Source organism: Marmota marmota, unplaced genomic scaffold (genome assembly GCF_001458135.2).
Source record: "Marmota marmota marmota unplaced genomic scaffold, marMar, whole genome shotgun sequence".
NCBI lineage: Eukaryota > Metazoa > Chordata > Mammalia > Rodentia > Sciuridae > Marmota > Marmota marmota.
This window is the reverse complement of record NW_026000205.1, coordinates 2415111-2439314: the sequence shown is the minus strand read 5'-3', so window position 1 is coordinate 2439314 and position 24204 is coordinate 2415111. Positions and strand designations below refer to the sequence as shown.

Genomic DNA, 24204 nt, shown 5'->3' with positions numbered 1-24204 from the left:
CCCCACCTGGATCAGGAAACAGCATCAGCAGCTTCCTGAAGCCCCAGCAGGGCCCTCCCAGCCCCTGTCCCCTTAGATGTACACCACTGGGCTCTAAACAGTACCCGCTATCACTTCGCTTAAACCTGAGATCATGGATTTCACAGAGTCCCAAGAGCTGTACCTGAGACTTCTCAAGGCTATCAGAGGTTCGGCATCCCCAGTCCAAACACCTGAAATCTGAAACATTTTGATCACTCTTATGGCATGATATGATATGGGACATTGCTGAAAAAGGCTTAAGTTCACTGCATATTTTCAAGGCAGAACAGAGGCAGAGTTGTAATCTAGGGTTTAGTTTAGTGGTTTTTCTTTTCGTTTCTTTTCTTTTTGGCAAAATTAATTTTCTGGACCAGTTTTAGGTTCATACAAGGACTGAATGTCACCTCCCCCCTTCCCTCTGTTCATCCAGAAGCACAGCCTCCCTCTCTCAGTATCTCAGCATAGTGAAACACTTCTTGGAACTGAAGAACATAGACTGACATATCATCATGATCCAAACCCATAGTTCATAACAGGGTTCACTCTCAATGATGTTCCTTCTCTGGTTTTGTGTTTATGTGTGTTTTGGGGGGGGTATTGGTTATTGTACCCCAGAGCATTGTACCTATGGCCTAGAGCAGCAACTCTTCCAATTTTGAGGCAGAATTTTCCTAACTACTGAGGCGGGCCCTGAACTTGCAATCCTCCTGACTCAGGCTTCTGAGTAGCTGGGATTACAGGTCTCAGCACCAGCCAGCCATTCATGGCTTTTGATACATGTGATGGCACGTGTACCCACAGAGTGTCAGAGGAAGGGCAAACTCTGCCCTAAACTCCATATCTGTACCTGTTCCCCCTCTACTCCCTGTTTTTCAGTGTGCACAGGTTTATGATGGGTATTATACATTCTTCAGAGTATTCATCCTTTGATCAACACATAATGTCCTGCTATCTTGTGATCATGTGACTTCATGTCTATTTGTCTGATTCTGCCAAAGAAAATCCGCCCTCCTTAGGCTCTCATGTGCATGAAATCCTTCCCACTCCATTATATTCACCTGTGTCCTTGGTGTTTGCTGAAGCTCTCTGGGCAGCACACAGTTGAACTGTGGATTTTCCAGCTTCTGGAAACTTGGGGTTTGATTGGCAACTTTAATCCTATCAATTTTCAAATAATTCCTGGTAGGAAAGGAGTGACTACTACCCCTTTGCTCTTTCAGGGTCATTCAGCTCTTCTAGACCCTCATTATCCCTACTGCTGCCTTCTTTTCTTGTTTGGTGGATTCTTCTTCTTCTTTTTTTTTGGATTGTACCCTTTGATTTCCTTTTCATTTCCTATTGTGCATTTTCATGCTAGGTATTTTCTACATAGAATTAATGTTTTTTCTAGCATACTCATAGAAGGAATGCAGGGCAGCAGGAAAAAAAAGTAACCAGCAACTTCAAGTTTAGGCTCCGGAAATTAGAAAATCCCTGTAGAAGATAGAAATGTCAACTTGAGAAGAATTCATGCAGCATATGCCTTCTGCAAAAGCACAAGACCATAACAACCCAAAGATTGTACTGGTAAATTTAAATCTGCACAGGTTTTAGAAGGTGAAGGATATATGGGCAATGCGGGGATTTTTGGCCTTAGGAGAACTGACATTTCATTAGTCTTGGGAGCATGTATTTTAGGTGTTGAGAGTCACTGACTTTATTTCACAATTCATCGCGTTAGGAATGTGCTTTAACTACATTTATTGAGCTTCTATCACAGGTTGCATGGGAAACATTTCAGAGCTCAGTTCTGGAGCACTTCCCACGTCTCCACAATTCTGAAAGGAGAGACAGGTCCACACAGGCCACGCGTTCTCCACACATGGCTGCTCCCTGTGCTGTGGTGGCAGTTCACCCTGTGCCCTGCACCAGCCTGTGCTGCATGGAGCCTGAAGGAAGGTAAAACCCACGGTGGGCGGAGGAGACACAGTGGCCTCCTGAGTCCTCAGGGTCCTGCTCAGGGTCAGCTTGGATCCAGGCTTGTGGTCATTTCCACCAGCTGTGTGGAAACTAGTCTTTAATGACTTCCTGGATGCTGAAGTTCACTTTCTGGATTCGTCTTGGGAAAACCACGTTCTCAGGCAGTGACTGCACTCACTCCACCTGGCAGTCCACCAGGAGATCCCCCGTGCCCCTGGGAGAGGACCCGTTGCTCCTCCTTGGCCTCAAAATGAGGCACAGTAAACAAGGTCATTGGGGCAACAGGGGACAGGTGAGTGATGTGCCCTGGGAGGAGAGGTCCTGTCATTCTGCCCCTGAAATACAGGGCCAGGCGCAGCCTTTCCAAGACTCCTCACCGTGTCACGGAGGCCGACTGCCTGGAGCAGGGCCCTGCAGCCCTGGGCCTGGGAGAGAGGAGGGGAGCCCGGGGCTCTATTCCCCCTGCCCAGTCCATGCCCGGTAAGGACTGCATTTGATGTCTGGTTTCCCCCTGAATGTCCTTCCTCTCATGATATGCCCATTTTTATTTATAAATTTATTTATAAAATTTATAGCCTAAGTTTATCATGTAATAATTTGGAGGTTCATTTTATTTGATGCAACTTAACTGTGTGATTCTTGAATGGTGTTTGAATAATAGTTTTATGGTGGAATACAGACCTCAAGTGATTTTTATAGTGAGCTGTTCCCAACAGACTTCATCATCTCTCAAATGATTCATATAATTTAGCCCTTTGTTTTCAGAATTTTGTCCACAGAATTTGATGCATGTATGAAGAAACAAAATATTGACTTTTTCACAGTGATTATAAATTATTCCTTCTGTATTTACAATAAAGCCCTCTACTGTCATAAGGGGCAAAAGCAGAGAGAGAGGTTGCCTGCACTGGTATCTGATATGAGAGGGAAGTTTTCCACATTTAACCCCAAACAGGGTATCGTTGACATTATTGATATTTTTCACATAAACAAATCCTTTTTACTCCTATCTCTAAAACTTTTAACTTTATATGTGTGGCATTTAATCCCATGATTTCCTTGTCTGTTGAGGTTGATGAGGAGATTTCTGCTTGAGTCTACTCCTGGGGGTGGTCACACAGCTGACCTTTCTAATGCTGAGCCTCCTTGCACTTATGGGCAACTCACTGGCTCAGTTGCTGGAATCCTTTTGCACAGTGTGGGATTACGTCAGCCATGATTTTGTGCAGATTGCTTTTCATCTGGAAGTGGAAGGACACACTCTTGTCATCAACGTTTCAACTACATTTCCTTCTGTTGTGAAGGCTATGCTGCCCTCACCGTGTGATTAAGAGAATCCACTTTCCTGCCCTTAGGAAGTGTTTGCAGATGTTTCTGCATCTGGTGGTTGGCATCCTTCGCTGTTGAAGCATTCCTTGGGAATCCTTAGGAAGCCCTTTTTCCCCAGTATTCGATGTCATGCTGGGGAGCACTGCACTGTGCTGCTGCCTGCAGGTCTGAAATCTATGGTAAGTCGAGTCTCCTAGGGTTTTCTCAAGTCTCATACCTCTGAATTCACTGACATAGTCCATCCCAACATCACCTTTTCACACACGTCTGCGGTTTCTCAGTGTCTCTTTCTCACACTGTACACCTGACACTGGGGAGCCTTCACATGGGGCAGTGGGACAGTCTCACAGGAGGGGATAAATGCAGCAGTCTGTCCAAGGAACTGTGTTTGCCTTTGCTTTTCCTTTCTATTGAGGTTGTTTGATAGTTTTCTGCTGCCTTCACAGAAATTCTCTCTCCCTCCATTTCTAGGGCTCCTTCTGCTCTTCCTGTTCTAATGCCATCATTCTTCCACGGGCTCTCATCCAGTCTTCACGTTTACTTCCGGAAGGCACATCCACAGTGCTCTGCATAATAGAGTTTGAGTCACCAGGTGGTAAGTAAAAGGTGCTCTGTGTTTTGAACATACTGAAGATCAGGGTTTTCCTGTTTCTCTTTTGTGACTCCAGATGGATTGCCATGTCACATGAGCCCTTGCACTTGTGGCCCTCACTTCAGGGCTGGCTGCTGGGTGCATTTCCCCCTGCTTCTCAAGTGCCTGGGGAGAAAGCTGGGATCTCACAGTGACTGTGGGGGTGGTGCTTTTATAGCAGTTAGGTGGAATGTGAATTGACCTGTGGGTCTGTTGTGTCCTGACCTGGTGTGTTCCGCCCACTGTGGTCCACTAAGGATGTGTGTGTTTACACCATAAATATTGACGCCTTGTGTATTTGAGGACAGCCATTTAAGGGGTGCATTTCAACGCAGTGGGCTTTTTATACCCAGGGGTTCTGTCCCCTAAAGCACATTTCCCAACATATGGAGGGGGACACCTTTAGGTAAGTCCGAGTGCAGTTTGTGATCATCATTGTTCCCTGGAAGTCCCCATATCTCCTTCACTGTGTGGGTCTTACTCAGCTCATGTGCTGGTGCCACAGGCCAGTTCATCTGCTCTGACTGGGACCCTCCTGGATCTGCTGAGGAGCTCATGCCCAAGACTTGTCCATGCTGTTGCTTTTGACCCGTGTGCTTTTGATGAACAGTGTGACTCTATTAGACAGCACACACAGGTGTCCACCACTATTCAAGTCATACTAGAGTCCTTAGTGTGGATCTGCTGTACAAAATTACAGCAGAACCACACCAAGACACAAGAGATTGTGGTATTTTTCAATCTTGCAATCTCTGCCTTCAGCTTAGTCTGTTTAATTCAATTTGTTTTTACAGATTTATTCCAACTTTATTGAGGTCTAATTAACCAATATTACCAATAATTTTTTAGTGTGAAGAATGTGTTGACCTGGTGTACTCTGTAAAATGACCACAAAAAATCAAGTTGGTTGATGAATCAAAGTGTGTATGTGTGTGTGTTGAGAGTATTTAAGATCACTTTTCAGCAAACTTGAAGTACACCACACCTTAATACCATCTTCTCATTGTATGTTACCTTGGACGTGCTGAACTTACTTCTCAAGTGCATGAAAGTTTGTACCCTTTGATACCACGTCTCAGTTCCCAGCTCCCAACTACTGGCACCCACCTCTCTCCCTCCCTGTTCCTCTAAGGTCAACATTTTTAGGGTTCACGTACAAGGGAGATCATACAATATTTCCCTTTCTATCTGGTTTCTTTGACAAATATAATGTCTTCTAGATTGATCCATGTTGACACAATTGAGAGGATTTCTTCCTGCATGTGAAGGAATATTATTTCATTGCGTGTGTGTGTGTTTGTGTGTGTGTGTGTATCATGTATCCATCCATACATCACAATCATTTAATCCTCGTGATCATTGATGGACACGCAGGTTTTATCTATATCTTAGCCTTTATGAACATGCTGCAGTGAACGCAGGAGGCAGACAGCTTTGAGAGACTGATGTCAATTCCTCTGTGTGTGTTAAGGCAGGATTGCTAGAGCACATGGTTGTTGCATTTGCAAAGTTTTGAGCCAACTCTACCCAACTTCCATCAAGGTTGTTTCATTGAACTCCCACCAGCAGTGCCCATGAGTCTGCTTTGATCCCATCTCAACGGCTGCTTGTTCCTCGTGCTTTATCATAATGGCCATTTGATGAAGTTACATCTCATTCTGATTTTGATTTTCGTTTCTCTCATGGTCTGTGAGGTAGAGCACCACTTCATTTGCCTTTGTCCATTTAAAGAACTTCTTTAGAATAACTGTCTATTCATGACACGTGTCTATTGAAATAATATTCTTATGCTCTTGAGGCTAATATATTGTGGAATTAGCCTCCTGTCTGATATAGTATTTGTGAACACCTTCTCTGATTCAAGTTGCCTTTTCTACTTATTCCTTTTTGTCACACAGTAACTTTTTAGTTTGAATTGATCCTTCTGGTTTCTTTTTCTGTCACATGTAGTTTTTTTTTTTAAAGAGGGAGAGAGAGAGAGAGAATTTTAATATTTATTTTTTTTTTTTTTAGTTTTCGGCAGACACAACATCCCTGTTTGTATGTGGTGCTGAGGATCGAACCCGGGCCGCACGCATGCCAGGCAAGCGCGCTACCGCTTGAGCCACATCCCCAGCCCTGTCACATGTAGTTTGTTGTCATATCCAAAAATGTATGTCAAGGAGGTTTTTTCCTTATGATTTTGTCCAAGAAATCATATGGAGACAGATCTTACATTACATCATTAATCCCATCTGAATAGATGTTTTTGTGTGATAGTAGGAAAGGGTCTGCCATCATTCTTTGTATGTAGAAATCCAGATATTCCTTATCCTGCAATTACAGGGATTTTCTTTCTCCATTGTGAGTTTTTGATGCCCAAAGGTTAGGTGACTGTATATATTTGGGTTTACTTCAGGAATCCTCATTCTCTTCAGTGGTTAACATTACTTTTATGCCACTAATGTACTTATTAGATTACTATAGCTTTTTGATAATGTTTAAAATCACCAAGTGTAATGACCCCAAAGTTTATTACATCTCAGCAGAGTTTTGGCTATCAGGTATGTTTTTGGAGAGCCACATGACTTTCAGGATTGGTTTTTCCAATTCTCTGAAAACTGGTATTAGAATTTTCATTGAAATTCCATTGAATCCACAATCCAATTCAGTAGCCTGGGCATTGTCCCCACATTAATCATTTGTTTTTCCTGCCTAATTGCTGTGGCTAGGACTTCAAGTATCATGCTGAGAAAAGAGGCAAGAGTGTGCTTATTAGAGGAAAAGCCTTTGGCTTGTCGGTATTGAGTATGATGTTGGGTTGAGCTTCTCACTCGTGGTCTTCACTATGTCAAGGTACATTCTTTCCATGCCTAATTGCTTGAGAGTTTTTATCATGAAAGAATATTGATGGTATTTTCACATCAATTGAGGATGCTGTGTCTGCATCTCTTGGGAGGATCAATGGACTTCACATTTCCTTCTGCTAATATGAGCATCCATTTATTTAGTTGTGTGTTGATCCATACTTCACTCCCGGTGTAAATCCCAGTCCTTCAGGTTGAATGATCCTTTTAATGTGCTATTGGATTCTGCTTGTTATGATTTTTTTAAAGTGCATGCAAGGATGTTCTTCAGAGACACTGACCAGTAACATTCTTACCACATAGTGTCCTTGTCAAGCCTTTGATTTGGGATCATACCATTTCTGAAAAATGAGTTTGGTACTACTTTTTGTGCTTATATATTTTTTCATGTATGAGAGAACTGGTATTATTTTTCAAATGTTTGATAAAACTCAGCATTGAAGAGCTCCTGTCCCAGACTTATCATCAATCTACAATTTAAAAATACAGATTCAATCTTCTCATTTGAGTTAACTCAGATTATCTATTTCTGTATGATTCATTCTTGGTAGTTGGCATGTTTCTAAAAGTTTATTCATTTTTTGTAATTCATTTAATTGCTTAGAATACAACTGTTCATAAGAATCTCTGATCCTTTTTGGTTGTACATTTTCTCTCTGCTCATCTAAATGGGGCTGATCCCATTCATCCACAAAGACTATGCAGCTTGTGTATGAAATGTCCAGATGAGAGACTGATGTCATGCCTGGCCTCCTGCCCCTGGCCAGAGGGAGTGTGGACTACATCAATATAGAAGGGAATGTTGTGAATAGATCTGGATGATAAAATGAGGAAATGGCAAATATCCCAAACAAGGAGAGAAGATGTCTGAAGGAAGACCTCTGGCTAGGGTGAGGAGGGAGAGAGGCCATGCCTTAGTGAAACTAGGGAAAATAAAATGATCAAAACATTTGAGGTTGAGCCTGAAATCATCATAACGTGATTAAAGACAAGATGCATTTTAAAAAATGAGAGTGTGGTCGCCATGGTAATCCGTGACTAGTTCACAAATTCAAATCATTCAAACTCACAAAATTTAAACTGCATAGTAGGTGGAAGGCACAAAAGAACCTGTGGAGGAACAGGACTCCAACACTGTGCGAGTTCAAAGAATAATTTGAATACTGATCCCTTAACAGGATAATGACAGTAGGATCCCTGCAGTACAGATCATGCCCAAGCAGGGATTGTGGTGAAAGTGTAGCCTGAGGTGACCTGACAATGTTCTCATAAACTTGCTCAGTATGGAGACACATGTGGAATTGACCAGAGGCCCAGGAAGGACTATGGTTCAGGTGAAGGAAGAACTGGGTCATGGAGAAAGTATCCCCAAGCAAATGAAATACTGAAATAAACTCCAAAATCCAAGAAGTATGGTTGAGATATTGACCTCATCCATTTCATTGTTAACCTAAATGAACATCTTATTGTTTCTTCTGCAATTACATTTCTGAAACTAATTCTGTTCCTATAAGAATCAGACAAAAATGCCAGACCAAAGAGTAGCTTTTATTCATGCTGCAGTCCTCAGGACGCAGGGTCCTTTGTTATCCTGGGTTATCAACCATGATGTGAGTGCTGGTTCTGCTGGACATTCCATGTTATGGGATTTGTGTGGAGCACTGGGGAATATTGAGCAGCAATCTTGGCCTCGGCCTTCTGCATTTCAGTAGCCCGGCTCAAGATGTGAGCACCATAAATGTCACATCATTGCAGTTAGACCCATGGGTACGAAGGGAGGTTAAAAACACTGTGTCTGATGAGTTTATAACAGTTATCGACTTGGCAGAAGAGGGTGTGTCATGAAAATCCAAGACACAAATGCACAGGGTAGTCTGCCTGTTTTAAGGATCATGCTCTTTAGAGCGTTGAGAGTACAGAAATGTAGGTTGAAGATAAAACATAGCCTGGGGCTCAGAGGAAAATGTGCCTTATAACCTGCACATTTGTCTTTCACACAGGCCACCTGTCCCCTGCTCAGTGTCCTAAATGCTTGATGTGCCTTGATTTCCACCTTCTTTGTCCACCTCCTGCTGTGATCTGTTGTTCCCAGGAATCCCTGAATCCAGGTTCTGGAAGTGTCTCACCAGGCCCTGAAACACAGAGAACTGCACATTCCATCATCTTCTCCTCCTGAAACCTAATACTATTGCAAATCTATGTCTTAAAAATAATTCTAAATAATTATTTTCCATTTGGGGCCTTATTTCCCTCAATAAAATCTTCTAAGCCATCATTAAGATAATGTTCCTGGGCTGGTGTAACTCAATTCTCTGCACCTGCCCAGCATTCATGAAGACCTGGATTCTGTCCCAGGCACAGCAAGGTCATAATAAGGAGAAAATGTTCCCAAGTGACACAATGTTTGGTGTTTTTCTAGTCTCGCAGCTGTGCGTGGGAGTCGCGGGGAACTTGTTCCTCTTCCTGTTGTACATGCACACCTTCTCAGTCCAGCGTCACATGAAGCTTATGGATCCTGTTTTTTCCCACCTCACCTTGGCCAATACTTTGACAATCACGTTCACGTTGACACCACATATAGCGTCATCCTTCGGAGTAAGACAATTTTTGGACGATGTTGGTTGCAAAGCAGTCCTGTATATGTACAGAGTGACGCGGGGTGTTTCCATCTGCGCCACCTCTCTCCTGAGTGCCTTTCAAGCCATCACTGTCAGTCCCAGGAACTCTAAGTGGGCGTGGCTTAAATTTAAGCTCCATACACAGATTTGTCCCTGGTTCCTTTTCTTCTGGATCATCAACATGCTTATATACATCCACGCCATTAGATCCATCACAGCCATTAGAAATTCCACTCTGGTAGGTTATGGCTATGTTCATGCATACTGTCAAACGGGACCGTTTGGAAAACACAGTTCATCATCATATGTTATTGTCATACTGGTTCGAGATCTGGTATTTGTGGTCCTCATGCTCTGCACCAGCCTGTACATGGTGAGTCTCCTCCACAGACACCACAGGAGAGCCCAGCACCTCCACAGCCCCCATGTCTCCTCCCAGACATCTCCTGAACACAAAGCCACCCACACCATCCTCCTGCTTGTAGGTTGCTTTGTGGTCTTTTATTTTGCAAACAACTGTTTGACACTTTATTCCATTTACACACACAAGAAAATCCTAAGCCTAGAGGGGCTCAGTGGAGTTTTATCTTCATGCTACCCAACCATCTGCCCATTTTTGCTGATGAAAAATAATAAAATTGTTTCCCAATTCACTTCATCCTTTTCAGTGATGGGATTGAGAGGTTCGCAAAGGGCATTTGATGGCTAATCTGATGCCCCAGGATTTAGTCTGCAATAGGGCAGAGTCCCTAATGACTTATAGGGGAAAAGAAAGGCCACATTGCCTTTCAGCACTTCAAGTGGCATCAGGTTGAGTTCAATAGTCTACAAATTAAAATGCACTCAGAATTAAAAGGCTCAATTTGAACCAATGTAAAGAGATTACACTGATAATTTTCACTTTGTTTACATGCTTTAATTTATATTTGAAAAAAAGTATATACATAATACACCTACTATTCAAACTATTTTGTATGCTTCCATTTAGTCTTTTAAAAATACATCTATGAGAAAATGCAAAATTAGGTTTAGAGTTTGTATTCTACTTCTATTAGAGTGTGCTGGCCTAAGAAACTGCTGTGAATCCCACCAATGCTGATTGATCACCTTATAAATTCTAGGCACAACTGTAGGGCTTGGACGTACTCCAGTGTCCTCAGAGCATGAAACATCATAACCCAGGGGACTACACAGGCTCTTCAGGGTGCAGGGATCATATTTGTGAAATGAGGAGAGCTCTACAAATAGAGCTGTGGAGGAGAACTGGGAGGCTTGAGAGATTGACTCACTCTGAGCCTGCAGTGAGCCGCCCTGGGGCATCTCTGACGTCTGCAGAAACCTCTCCACAGTGACGCCCACTCACATTGGGATGGAGGGCTTCCTAATGGATGCAGTCTCTCATGTCTGGGCTGACGTGTATCTTCTCTCAGTAATTCTCCATGAGAGGCACCGAGACCCTTTCATGTGCTGTCATCACGGACTTTGCAGACTCTTCGTCCCACACCCCTTTCCTTCACTTCCACCTCCCCTACCTGAAGTTCTTCTTCTATTGCAGTCAGGGTTTCACTCAGGTTTTCTGTGGTGGTCACAAGGTGATAGTTAGGAGGATCCTTGCCTGCTTTTCCACCACTGTGGCTCAGGATCCTCCCCCTGGGCTATGCGATTCTTGGGCTTTGATCGCTCGTGAAATAGCTCCCATTTACTGTCTGTAGCTTTCTGTGGTTCAAACATGACTCCTAACACCAGAATGAGGTTTTTCCTTTGAATAACCTTATTTTTTAGACAATTTTCACAATGTCTGCTTCCTCCTTCTGCTGCGTCAGTCACAGTGCCATGTGGACGTGCAGTTCAACTACCTCCAGCTTAGCACGGTCCCTCAGTGAGTGATTCCTTCCAACAGCTCTTGGGTGTCCCCGGGCATTGTCACTCCTTGTTGGCATGTCGGAAATGCCTCCTGGAAGCTCCCCAGCCCTCTCTGCCTTCCTCCCTTCATGATCCCCTTGAGGAATGAAACCTCAAATTTCTCTTCTCCTTCATCTTCTCTACTCCATCTGGTTTAGCACACTCCAGCTGGTTATTTTTCTGTCTCTTCTAAGGAATTGCAACGCACGTCCTGAAATGTTACTGCTCTCTGAATTTTCACTGTGGACACACTCAGGTTCCCCACCTGAATCAGGAAACAGCATCAGCAGCTTCCTGAAGTGCCGCAGTCTGGCTGGGCACAAATGCCGCAGTCTGGCTGGGCACACAATCAGAGCCACCACACAGCTTGTAGATTCAAACAGCAACTCTTTATTCCCGAACTCACACCAGCCGTCTACAATCACGTTCTGGGGAAATCCAAGTTCTCTGCCCAAATCCACGTTCTCTGCCCAAATTCACCTTCACTGGTCTTCTGTCTCCCAAAATATACTGTCTGAATCCCGTGAGAACTCAAGGGGAACTTAGGCAGCAGGATACGCCCTATTCCCAGCAGGAATAATCTTAAACCTTAAACCTGGAACCTAAACTGGGAACGCCCTAAACCCGATTATGTTAAACCGGGAACACCCTAATCCGCCCTGGTCCTTGAGCAAGGTCAACTACATTCAATGTCACTGCAAAATGTCAGCAACATGGGGTACGCTGGCAAGGAAATTGTCATACCTACTTGGCTAATGGCTCCCAGCACTGAAGCCCCAGCAGGGCCCTCCCAGCCCCTGTCCCCTTAGATGTACACCACTGGGCTCTAAACAGTACCCGCTATCACTTCGCTTAAACCTGAGATCATGGATTTCACAGAGTCCCAAGAGCTGTACCTGAGACTTCTCAAGGCTATCAGAGGTTCGGCATCCCCAGTCCAAACACCTGAAATCTGAAACATTTTGATCACTCTTATGGCATGATATGATATGGGACATTGCTGAAAAAGGCTTAAGTTCACTGCATATTTTCAAGGCAGAACAGAGGCAGAGTTGTAATCTAGGGTTTAGTTTAGTGGTTTTTCTTTTCGTTTCTTTTCTTTTTGGCAAAATTAATTTTCTGGACCAGTTTTAGGTTCATACAAGGACTGAATGTCACCTCCCCCCTTCCCTCTGTTCATCCAGAAGCACAGCCTCCCTCTCTCAGTATCTCAGCATAGTGAAACACTTCTTGGAACTGAAGAACATAGACTGACATATCATCATGATCCAAACCCATAGTTCATAACAGGGTTCACTCTCAATGATGTTCCTTCTCTGGTTTTGTGTTTATGTGTGTTTTGGGGGGGGTATTGGTTATTGTACCCCAGAGCATTGTACCTATGGCCTAGAGCAGCAACTCTTCCAATTTTGAGGCAGAATTTTCCTAACTACTGAGGCGGGCCCTGAACTTGCAATCCTCCTGACTCAGGCTTCTGAGTAGCTGGGATTACAGGTCTCAGCACCAGCCAGCCATTCATGGCTTTTGATACATGTGATGGCACGTGTACCCACAGAGTGTCAGAGGAAGGGCAAACTCTGCCCTAAACTCCATATCTGTACCTGTTCCCCCTCTACTCCCTGTTTTTCAGTGTGCACAGGTTTATGATGGGTATTATACATTCTTCAGAGTATTCATCCTTTGATCAACACATAATGTCCTGCTATCTTGTGATCATGTGACTTCATGTCTATTTGTCTGATTCTGCCAAAGAAAATCCGCCCTCCTTAGGCTCTCATGTGCATGAAATCCTTCCCACTCCATTATATTCACCTGTGTCCTTGGTGTTTGCTGAAGCTCTCTGGGCAGCACACAGTTGAACTGTGGATTTTCCAGCTTCTGGAAACTTGGGGTTTGATTGGCAACTTTAATCCTATCAATTTTCAAATAATTCCTGGTAGGAAAGGAGTGACTACTACCCCTTTGCTCTTTCAGGGTCATTCAGCTCTTCTAGACCCTCATTATCCCTACTGCTGCCTTCTTTTCTTGTTTGGTGGATTCTTCTTCTTCTTTTTTTTTGGATTGTACCCTTTGATTTCCTTTTCATTTCCTATTGTGCATTTTCATGCTAGGTATTTTCTACATAGAATTAATGTTTTTTCTAGCATACTCATAGAAGGAATGCAGGGCAGCAGGAAAAAAAAGTAACCAGCAACTTCAAGTTTAGGCTCCGGAAATTAGAAAATCCCTGTAGAAGATAGAAATGTCAACTTGAGAAGAATTCATGCAGCATATGCCTTCTGCAAAAGCACAAGACCATAACAACCCAAAGATTGTACTGGTAAATTTAAATCTGCACAGGTTTTAGAAGGTGAAGGATATATGGGCAATGCGGGGATTTTTGGCCTTAGGAGAACTGACATTTCATTAGTCTTGGGAGCATGTATTTTAGGTGTTGAGAGTCACTGACTTTATTTCACAATTCATCGCGTTAGGAATGTGCTTTAACTACATTTATTGAGCTTCTATCACAGGTTGCATGGGAAACATTTCAGAGCTCAGTTCTGGAGCACTTCCCACGTCTCCACAATTCTGAAAGGAGAGACAGGTCCACACAGGCCACGCGTTCTCCACACATGGCTGCTCCCTGTGCTGTGGTGGCAGTTCACCCTGTGCCCTGCACCAGCCTGTGCTGCATGGAGCCTGAAGGAAGGTAAAACCCACGGTGGGCGGAGGAGACACAGTGGCCTCCTGAGTCCTCAGGGTCCTGCTCAGGGTCAGCTTGGATCCAGGCTTGTGGTCATTTCCACCAGCTGTGTGGAAACTAGTCTTTAATGACTTCCTGGATGCTGAAGTTCACTTTCTGGATTCGTCTTGGGAAAACCACGTTCTCAGGCAGTGACTGCACTCACTCCACCTGGCAGTCCACCAGGAGATCCCCCGTGCCCCTGGGAGAGGACCCGTTGCTCCTCCTTGGCCTCAAAATGAGGCACAGTAAACAAGGTCATTGGGGCAACAGGGGACAGGTGAGTGATGTGCCCTGGGAGGAGAGGTCCTGTCATTCTGCCCCTGAAATACAGGGCCAGGCGCAGCCTTTCCAAGACTCCTCACCGTGTCACGGAGGCCGACTGCCTGGAGCAGGGCCCTGCAGCCCTGGGCCTGGGAGAGAGGAGGGGAGCCCGGGGCTCTATTCCCCCTGCCCAGTCCATGCCCGGTAAGGACTGCATTTGATGTCTGGTTTCCCCCTGAATGTCCTTCCTCTCATGATATGCCCATTTTTATTTATAAATTTATTTATAAAATTTATAGCCTAAGTTTATCATGTAATAATTTGGAGGTTCATTTTATTTGATGCAACTTAACTGTGTGATTCTTGAATGGTGTTTGAATAATAGTTTTATGGTGGAATACAGACCTCAAGTGATTTTTATAGTGAGCTGTTCCCAACAGACTTCATCATCTCTCAAATGATTCATATAATTTAGCCCTTTGTTTTCAGAATTTTGTCCACAGAATTTGATGCATGTATGAAGAAACAAAATATTGACTTTTTCACAGTGATTATAAATTATTCCTTCTGTATTTACAATAAAGCCCTCTACTGTCATAAGGGGCAAAAGCAGAGAGAGAGGTTGCCTGCACTGGTATCTGATATGAGAGGGAAGTTTTCCACATTTAACCCCAAACAGGGTATCGTTGACATTATTGATATTTTTCACATAAACAAATCCTTTTTACTCCTATCTCTAAAACTTTTAACTTTATATGTGTGGCATTTAATCCCATGATTTCCTTGTCTGTTGAGGTTGATGAGGAGATTTCTGCTTGAGTCTACTCCTGGGGGTGGTCACACAGCTGACCTTTCTAATGCTGAGCCTCCTTGCACTTATGGGCAACTCACTGGCTCAGTTGCTGGAATCCTTTTGCACAGTGTGGGATTACGTCAGCCATGATTTTGTGCAGATTGCTTTTCATCTGGAAGTGGAAGGACACACTCTTGTCATCAACGTTTCAACTACATTTCCTTCTGTTGTGAAGGCTATGCTGCCCTCACCGTGTGATTAAGAGAATCCACTTTCCTGCCCTTAGGAAGTGTTTGCAGATGTTTCTGCATCTGGTGGTTGGCATCCTTCGCTGTTGAAGCATTCCTTGGGAATCCTTAGGAAGCCCTTTTTCCCCAGTATTCGATGTCATGCTGGGGAGCACTGCACTGTGCTGCTGCCTGCAGGTCTGAAATCTATGGTAAGTCGAGTCTCCTAGGGTTTTCTCAAGTCTCATACCTCTGAATTCACTGACATAGTCCATCCCAACATCACCTTTTCACACACGTCTGCGGTTTCTCAGTGTCTCTTTCTCACACTGTACACCTGACACTGGGGAGCCTTCACATGGGGCAGTGGGACAGTCTCACAGGAGGGGATAAATGCAGCAGTCTGTCCAAGGAACTGTGTTTGCCTTTGCTTTTCCTTTCTATTGAGGTTGTTTGATAGTTTTCTGCTGCCTTCACAGAAATTCTCTCTCCCTCCATTTCTAGGGCTCCTTCTGCTCTTCCTGTTCTAATGCCATCATTCTTCCACGGGCTCTCATCCAGTCTTCACGTTTACTTCCGGAAGGCACATCCACAGTGCTCTGCATAATAGAGTTTGAGTCACCAGGTGGTAAGTAAAAGGTGCTCTGTGTTTTGAACATACTGAAGATCAGGGTTTTCCTGTTTCTCTTTTGTGACTCCAGATGGATTGCCATGTCACATGAGCCCTTGCACTTGTGGCCCTCACTTCAGGGCTGGCTGCTGGGTGCATTTCCCCCTGCTTCTCAAGTGCCTGGGGAGAAAGCTGGGATCTCACAGTGACTGTGGGGGTGGTGCTTTTATAGCAGTTAGGTGGAATGTGAATTGACCTGTGGGTCTGTTGTGTCCTGACCTGGTGTGTTCCGCCCACTGTGGTCCACTAAGGATGTGTGTGTTTACACCATAAATATTGACGCCTTGTGTATTTGAGGACAGCCATTTAAGGGGTGCATTTCAACGCAGTGGGCTTTTTATACCCAGGGGTTCTGTCCCCTAAAGCACATTTCCCAACATATGGAGGGGGACACCTTTAGGTAAGTCCGAGTGCAGTTTGTGATCATCATTGTTCCTTGGAAGTCCCCATATGTCCTTCACTGGGTGGGTGTTACTCAGCTCGTGTGCTGGTGCCACAGGCCAGTTCATCTGCTCTGACTGGGACCCTCCCGGATCTGCTGAGGAGCTCGTGCCCAAGACTTGTCCATGCTGTTGCTTTTGATCCATGTGCTTTTGTATGTACAGTGTGACTCTATTAGTACACACGTGGGATGTGGTATTTTACAGTCTTGCAATCTGCCTTCAGTTTAATCTGTTTTATTCATTTTAATTTTACAGATTTATTTTAACTTTATTGAGGTCTAATTAAAATATTTCCAATAAATATTTAGGTAAAGAATTATTCATCTGCTGTGTGCTCTGAAATGACCCCCAAAATCAACATGGTTGACCAATCAGTATGTGTGTTTGTGAGTTGAGAGTATTTTAGATCACTTTTCAGCCAACCATAAGTACACCAGACCTTAATACCATCTTCTCATCAAACATTACCTTGGATACGCTGAACATTTTCCTCAAGTGCATGAAAGTTTGTACCCGTCAATAACATGTCCATAGTTTCCTGCTTCAAGCTCCTGGCATCCACCTCTCACTCTTTCCCTTTCTCTAAGTGCAACATTTTCAGGGGTCTCATACAGGTGAGATCATAGAATATTTCCTTTTTTGTCTGGTCTTAGTAATACAGTATGTTCCAGGTTCATCCATCTTGTTATAATTGAGAGCATTTCTTCCTGCTTGTGAAGGAATACTATTTCATTGAGTGTATGTGTGTGTGTGTGTGTGTGTCATGTATCCATCCATACAACACAATCATTGCATCCTCGTGTTCATTGGTGGACACGCAGGTTGTATCTATATCTTAGTTTTATGAACATGGTGCAGTGAACACAGGAGGCAGACACCTTTGAGAGACTGATGTCAATTCCTCTGTGTGTGTTGAGGCGGGATTGCCAGGGCACATGGTTGATGGAGTTGCAAAGTTTTGAGCCAACTCCACCCAATTTCCATCAAGGTTGTTCCACTGAACTCCCACCAGCAGTGTCCAGGAGTCTGCTTTAATTCCCGTCTCCACTGCTGCTTGTTCCTCTTGCTTTATCATAATGGCCATTTGATGAAGTTACATCTCATGGTGATTTTGACTTTCGTTTCTCTCATGGTCTGTGAGGTAGAGCACCACTTCATTTGCCTTTGGCCATCGAAAGAACTCGTTTAGAATAACTGTCTATTCATGTCACGTGTTTTCTTTAGTTCTTGAGTTGCATGATGGATGTGCCCCCAGCATCTGATACAGTATTTGTGAAACCTTCTCTGATTCTGCTTCCTTTTCAATTTATTCTTTTCTTGTCATTCAGTAACTCTTTAGTTTGAAATTGTCCTACTTGTTTATTTTTCTGTCATCCATAATTTTGTGGTATATCCAAAAAAAAATAAGTCAAAGAGTTTTTTGTTAAGATTTTATCCAAGAAATTATATGGAGACAATCTTACCTGTACATCCTTAATTCTATTTGAAGGGATGTCTTTGTATGGTGATAGGAAAAGGCCCAACATCCTTTTTTGCATATGAAGATCCAGAGTTCCCTTCATGGGCAATTGCAGAGCCATCGTTTCATCATTGCGAATTTTCGATGCCCTGTCAAAGGTTAGGTCACTGTATGTGTTTGGGTTAACTTCAGGATCCTCATTCTCTTTCAGTGATTAATGATATTATTTTTATGCCACTAATGTGCCAATTAGATTACTATAGCCCTTTGATAATATTTGAAATCACCAAGTGTGATGACCCCAACCATTTTTGCAGCTCAACAGTATTTTGATATATATTCCATGTGACTTTGAGGACTGGTTTTTCCAACTCTGTGAAAACTGCTGTTAGAATTTTCATTGGAATTTCACTGAATCCATGGTTCAATTTCAGTAGTATGTGCATCATTACAATATTAATCATTTCTTTTTCCTGCTATTTGCTGTGGCTAGGACTTCCAGTCCAAAGCTGAACAGAAGAGAGAAGTATGTGCTCGTTAGAGGAAAAGGCTTTGGCCTGTCATATTGAGTATGATGTTGGGGGGGCTTGTCACTCATGGTCTTCACTATGTCTGGGTACATTCCTTCCATGCCTAATTGCTTGAAAGTTTTTATCATGATTGATGCTATTTCCACATCAATTGCGGATGCTGTTTCTGCATTCATTGAGAGGATCACTGGTCTTCACCTTTCATTCTGCTCATGTGAGCATCCCACTTACTCATTTGTGTGTGCTGACCCATCCTTCATCCCAGGTGTAAATCCCAGTCCATCAGGGTGAATGATCTTTTTACTGTGCTGTTAGATTCTGCTTGCTATGAATTTTCAGGTTGCTGGCAACAATGTCCTTCAGAGATATTGGGCAGGAATTTTCTTTCCCCATAGTGTCCTTGTCAAGCTTTTGATTCAGGATACAGTATTTCTGCAAAATGAGTTTGGAACAATTCTTTGTGCTTTATTATTATTTTTGAATGTATGAGAGAATTAGTATTATTTTTTAAATGTTTGATAAAACTCAGATTGAAGCACTCCTGTCCCAGATTTATCATCAATGTAGAATTTAAAAATACAGATTCCATCTTACTCATTTGAATTAACCCAGATTTTCTGTTTCTTCATGACTCATAAGAATCAAACATCATATCGTTTTCTCTGCAATTACCATTGTGAAACTAATTCTGTTCCCATAAGAAGCAGACACAAACGTCAGAACAAAGGGTAGCATGGCATGTTTCTAAAAAAGGTAGTTGGCAAGTTTCTAAAAATTTATTCAATTTTTATAAATCATTACATTGCTTAGACTACAGTTGATCATGAGAGTCTCTCTGATTCGTTGTATTGTTCACTTTCCCTCTGCTCAGTAAGTGGGGCTGATCCCAGTCATCCACCCAGACTATGCAGCTTGTGTATGAGATGTCCGGATGAGCGCCTGGAATGTCATCCCTGGCCTCCTGCCCCTGGCCAGAGGGAGTGTGGACTACATCAATATAGAAGGGAATATTGTGAATAGATCTGGATGATAAAATGAGGAAATGGCAAATGTCCCAAGCAAGGAGAGAAGAAAGATTTCTGGCTAGGGTGAGGAGGGAGAGAGGCCATGCCTTAGTGAAACTAGGGAAAATAAAATGATCAAAACATTTGAGGTTGAGCCTGAAATCATCATAACGTGATTAAAGACAAGATGCATTTTAAATAATGAGAGTGTGGTCGCCATGGTAATCTGTGACTAGTTCACAAATTCAAATCATTCAAACTCACAAAATTTAAACTGCATAGTAGGTGGAAGGCACAAATGAGCATGTTGCAGTCCTGTTCCTCCACAGGGGGGAGCTCAGAAAATAATTTGAGTGCTGCTCCCTTAACAGGATAAGTGTGGGATCATTGAAGTACAGATCATGCCCAAGCAGGGATGGTGGTGAAAGTGCAGCCTGAGATGACCTGTGAATGTTCTCATGCACTTGCTCAGTGTGGAGACACATGTGGAATTGACCAGAGGTCCAGGAAGGAATGAAGGACTATGGTTCAGGTGAAGGAACAACTGGGTCAGTGGGAGAAAGTATCCCCAAGCAAATGAAATAGTGAAATAAACTCGAAAATCCAAGAAGTGCAGTTGAGATGTAATCCTCGTTAATTTCATTGTCAACCTATTCAAACATCATGTTATTTCTTCTGCAACTACCATTGTAAAAGTAATTCTGTTCCCATAAGAAGCAGACACAAACATCAGACCAAAGGGTAGCATTTATCCATGTTGTAGTCCTCAGGATATAGGGACCCTTTGTTATCCTGGGTTATCAACCATGATGAGAGCCAGTTCTGCTGGATATTCCATGTTATGGGATTTGTGTGGAGCACTGTGGGATGCTGAGCAGCAATCCTGGCCTCAACCTTCTGCATGTCAGTAGCCCTGCACAAGGTGTGAGAACCACAGATGTCTCAGATCATCACAGTTTGACCCATGGATAGGGAGGGAGATAAAAAGTCCCCAGGTGGGAAACGCTGTGTCCCATGAGTGTTTAACCATCATTTATTTGGCTGAAGTGTATGTGTCATGAAAATCCAAGACATCAGCACACAGGTAGTCTGTGTCCTAGAGGGATTATGCTCTGCAGAGCGAGACCACAGCAACACAGGCTGAAGATGAAACAGCCTGGGCTCTAAAGAAAATGTCCCTTATAACCTGTACATTTGTCTTTCACACAAGCCCCAGGTCCCCTGCTCAGTGTCCTAGAATTCAGTGATGTGGCTTGAATTTCACCTTCTTTGTCACCTACCTCTGTGATCTGTTGTTCCCAGGAATCCCTGGAATCCAGGCTCTGGAAGGGTCTCACCAGGCCCTGAAACACAGAGAAGTAGATACTTCATCATCTTATTCTCCTACTGAACAGTGACTATTAATGCAAATTTGTGTTAAAAATAATTCCGAGTAATTATTTATTTTTCATTGTGGGCCTAGTTTCCCTCATTAAAACTTCGCAGCCATCATTAGGATAATGTTCCTGGGCTGGGGGTGTAGCTCAATGTACTGCACCTGCCCAGCATTCATGAAGACCTGGATTCCTTCCTGAGCACAGCGAGGTCATAATAACGAGATGATGTTCCCAAGTGACACCATGTTCGGTGTTTTCCTCATCTCTCAGCTGTGCACTTGTGTCCCAGGCAACTTGTTCCTCTTCCTGTTGTACATGCACACCTTCTCAGTCCAGCATCATGTGAAGAGGCTAATATATCCCGTTTTTTCCCACCTCAGCTTGGCCAATACTTTGACAATCACGTTCACATTGACACCACATATAGCGCCATCCTTCGGAGTAAGACAATTTCTGGACGATGTTGGTTGCAAAGCAGTCCTGTATATGTACAGAGTGACGCGGGGTGTTTCCATCTGCACCACCTGTCTCCTGAGTGCCTTTCAAGCCATCACTGTCAGTCCCAGGAACTCTAAGTGGGCGTGGCTTAAATTTAAGCTCCCTACATGGACTTGTCCATTCTTTCTTTTCTTCTGGGTCATCAACATGCTCATCTACATCCACACCATAGAAACCATAACAGCCACTAGAAATTTGACTCTGGTTGGTCGTGGCTATGTTCATCCATACTGCCAAACCAGGCAGTTTGGAAACCAAAACGCAGGGAGATTTCTAAGTGTCATCTTGATTCATGACCTGGTGTTTGTGTCCCTCATGATTGGCACCAGCCTGTACATGGTGAATCTCCTCTACAGACACCACAGGAGAGCCCACCACCTCCACAGCTCCTGCGTCTCCTCCCACACATCTCCTGAACACAAAGCCACCCGCACCATCCTCCTGCTTGTAAGTTGCTTCGTGGTCTTTTACTTCTCAAACAACTATTTGACTCTTTATTCCTTTTATGCACACAAGAAAATCCCAAGGCTGGCAGGGCTGAGTGGAGCTTTATCTTCATGCTACCCAACCATCTGCCCATTTTTGCTGATGAAAAATAATAAAATTGTTTCCCAATTTACTTCATCCTTTTCACAATAAGAATTACAGGTTTCCAAAGAGCATTTGATGGCTGAAATGACCCACCATGCTTATAAAGAAGAGAGTCCCTCATGATTCCTCTGGGAAAAGGTTTTTTCTTGTTAACTTGACCACTTCAAATGACACTAGTCTGAATTCATATACTATACAAATCTATTGTGCTCTCACAATTAGGAGACTTAGTTTGAGTAAGTGTATGTGTGTATCACTGCAACAATTTTCATATTGATTGCATCCTTAAATTATTATTCTTTATAAAGTGAGTGCATTTTCTATATGACATTAAAATGATTTATCTGCTTGCTTTGGCTTTTTTAAATACAGCTACAGAAAAAATAAAATGTGCTGGCCTAAGAAACTGCTTCTATGTATCTGTGTTAGGGAGCTATTTTGCTACTTTGACTAAAGGACCGGACCAGAACCACTTTCAAGGAGGACAGGATTATCTGAGGGCTCATTGTTTCAGAGGTCTTAGTCTATAGGCTGGCTCCAATCCTCAGGCACAACGTTAGAGAGAACATCATGGTGGGAGACTGTGGCAGAGGGAAGCAGCTTCCATCCTGGTGATCAGGAAGCAGAGAGAGCGCTTTCCACTTGCCAGATACAAATATACATACCCCAACACTGTGCCCCTAATTCTCACCTCCTGCAGGCACACCCCACCACGTCACTTAATTCACTGATTGGGTTAAACTCTTATAACCTAGTCATTTTGAAGCCAGATTTAAAGATGGGTAGTTAGTGTAGTTAGGTAAATCGGGTCTAATATCGAGTAGGATAAAGAAAATGGAGACCATTATCGAGAATGGAGTCCAGGAAACCAGAACAACACCTGGGGAAATTGAAATGTGAATGTCCTCAAGGCCTGGAACCCATCCTAAGGAACTAATGAAACAGCTCCCAGCAAATAGGGAGGTGCTAATCAGACCACCCCAGGCCCTTCCTGCCCAGATTACTCCCTCCAGCCCCATCAGTCCCCCTGTCTCCCACTTTTTGGCCTTCCCACCTGCTTTCTATCACTGCAGGATAGAAGGAAACAAAGGACAGGAACGTGGGAGACTAAAAGAAGACCTTAGTCATAAAAAAGGGACGACCTCCCCTTTCCACCTTTCAGGCCCCCTTCTTCCTCTGGCAGGAAGTCTTTTCTGCTGTCCTTAATAAAGCCTCCACTTTCCACTCTACACTTGCCTCAACATGCTTCTCTGGTGTTATGCTTCAGCATTTGGGGAAGCAAGGACTCGTCATCGGTGAACAGCAGTAAAAATTTCTCCTCTGAACCTTCTTGCATTGTCTCACACATGAGCTTTTGGGGGACACCTCACATCCAAACCATAAGATTCTGTGCCTGGCCCCCAAAAGCTCATACTCATCTGACCATGCAAAATACATATAGTCCTTTCCCAAGAGTCCCCATAGTCTCAACAGTTCCAAGATTGCTCACAGTTCAAGTGCAAAGTCTTCTCTGAGGCTCTGTAAGGGTAAAAGATATTGAAGTTAAAATGTAAAAGACCGGGCATTGTAAAGTTTCTAAGCAGCAAGGCCTGAGTTAAAATGTAAAGGACCAGATATTGTTAAGTTCCTAGGCTACACGCAAAACCTGAAATTCCTGTAGATGTTAAGACAATACTTGGAACCGCCCAGTAAACATTTCCCCTGATCGCCTGGTTGTTTGATAACCTAGGACTCTGTGTGACCTTGCACGTAGACATCGCAGGGCCTGAACCAATCAGTTTGAATGTACCTCCCCCCTTAGAACTGACCTATCACTCCCGCCCGACCTGTTCCCGCCAAAGAATGAACTAATCATGTTTAGGAGTTGTTGTTTGATTTTCCCGCGGTGTATGATGATTTGTTAAAGGAGACTGTGATGTATGTAAAGTCCCCGCCCTCCCCCAAAAGTGTACTTAAGCAGTGCTCAGCCCCTGCTTGGGGCTCTGGGCTGCTCTCCCTTCTTGAATGAGCACGGAGCCCCAGCGCGCTGGAATGGATCCCCAATAAATCCCCTTCTGCAATTGCATGAGTCAGTCTCTTGGTAGTCTCTTCCTCCGACGCTTCGCCGGACCCTTACAGCTCAAAGTAATGTCACATTGTGAGCGCCTGTAAAAATAAAAGCGATTTACAAGTATCCAATATATAAAGGTATAGAGTGAACATTTCTATTTACAAAACTAGGGGCATAGAGAAGGGATGGTACCAGAGCTAGATCGAATTCCAGTTGGGCAAACAAGTCCTGTTCTCCTGTCCAGCCCTTGGGGCACAGGGCATCATGT

At 43.6% G+C, this 24204-nt stretch overlaps 2 protein-coding genes and 1 long non-coding RNA gene across 4 annotated transcripts in view; 2 read left to right on the top strand and 1 right to left on the bottom strand.

Annotated features, from left to right (window-relative positions):
* Positions 1-9168: 9168 nt before the first annotated feature.
* On the top strand, positions 9169-10113 carry LOC107151577 (vomeronasal type-1 receptor 4-like). Its single transcript, XM_015496978.1, has one exon. It carries the CDS (start codon positions 9169-9171, stop codon positions 10111-10113), a length of 945 nt encoding a protein of 314 aa, XP_015352464.1.
* A 5122-nt stretch (positions 10114-15235) lies between these two features.
* Positions 15236-24204, bottom strand: part of LOC125612572 — a 38363-nt gene continuing 29394 nt past the window's right edge. Inside the window, exons 4-5 of one of the 2 annotated variants that reach the window (XR_007343000.1) lie at positions 20702-20764; positions 15236-18849 (exon numbers count right to left, since the gene is read on the bottom strand). This is a non-coding gene — a long non-coding RNA (uncharacterized LOC125612572). Of the gene's footprint in view, positions 18850-20037; positions 20335-20701; positions 20765-24204 lie in introns of those variants that run through there. The other variant, XR_007342999.1, reaches the window with a different exon arrangement.
* LOC107151720 (vomeronasal type-1 receptor 4-like) lies at positions 20775-22186 on the top strand. Its single transcript, XM_015497100.2, has one exon. It carries the CDS (start codon positions 21020-21022, stop codon positions 21932-21934), a length of 915 nt encoding a protein of 304 aa, XP_015352586.1. The 5' UTR covers positions 20775-21019; the 3' UTR covers positions 21935-22186.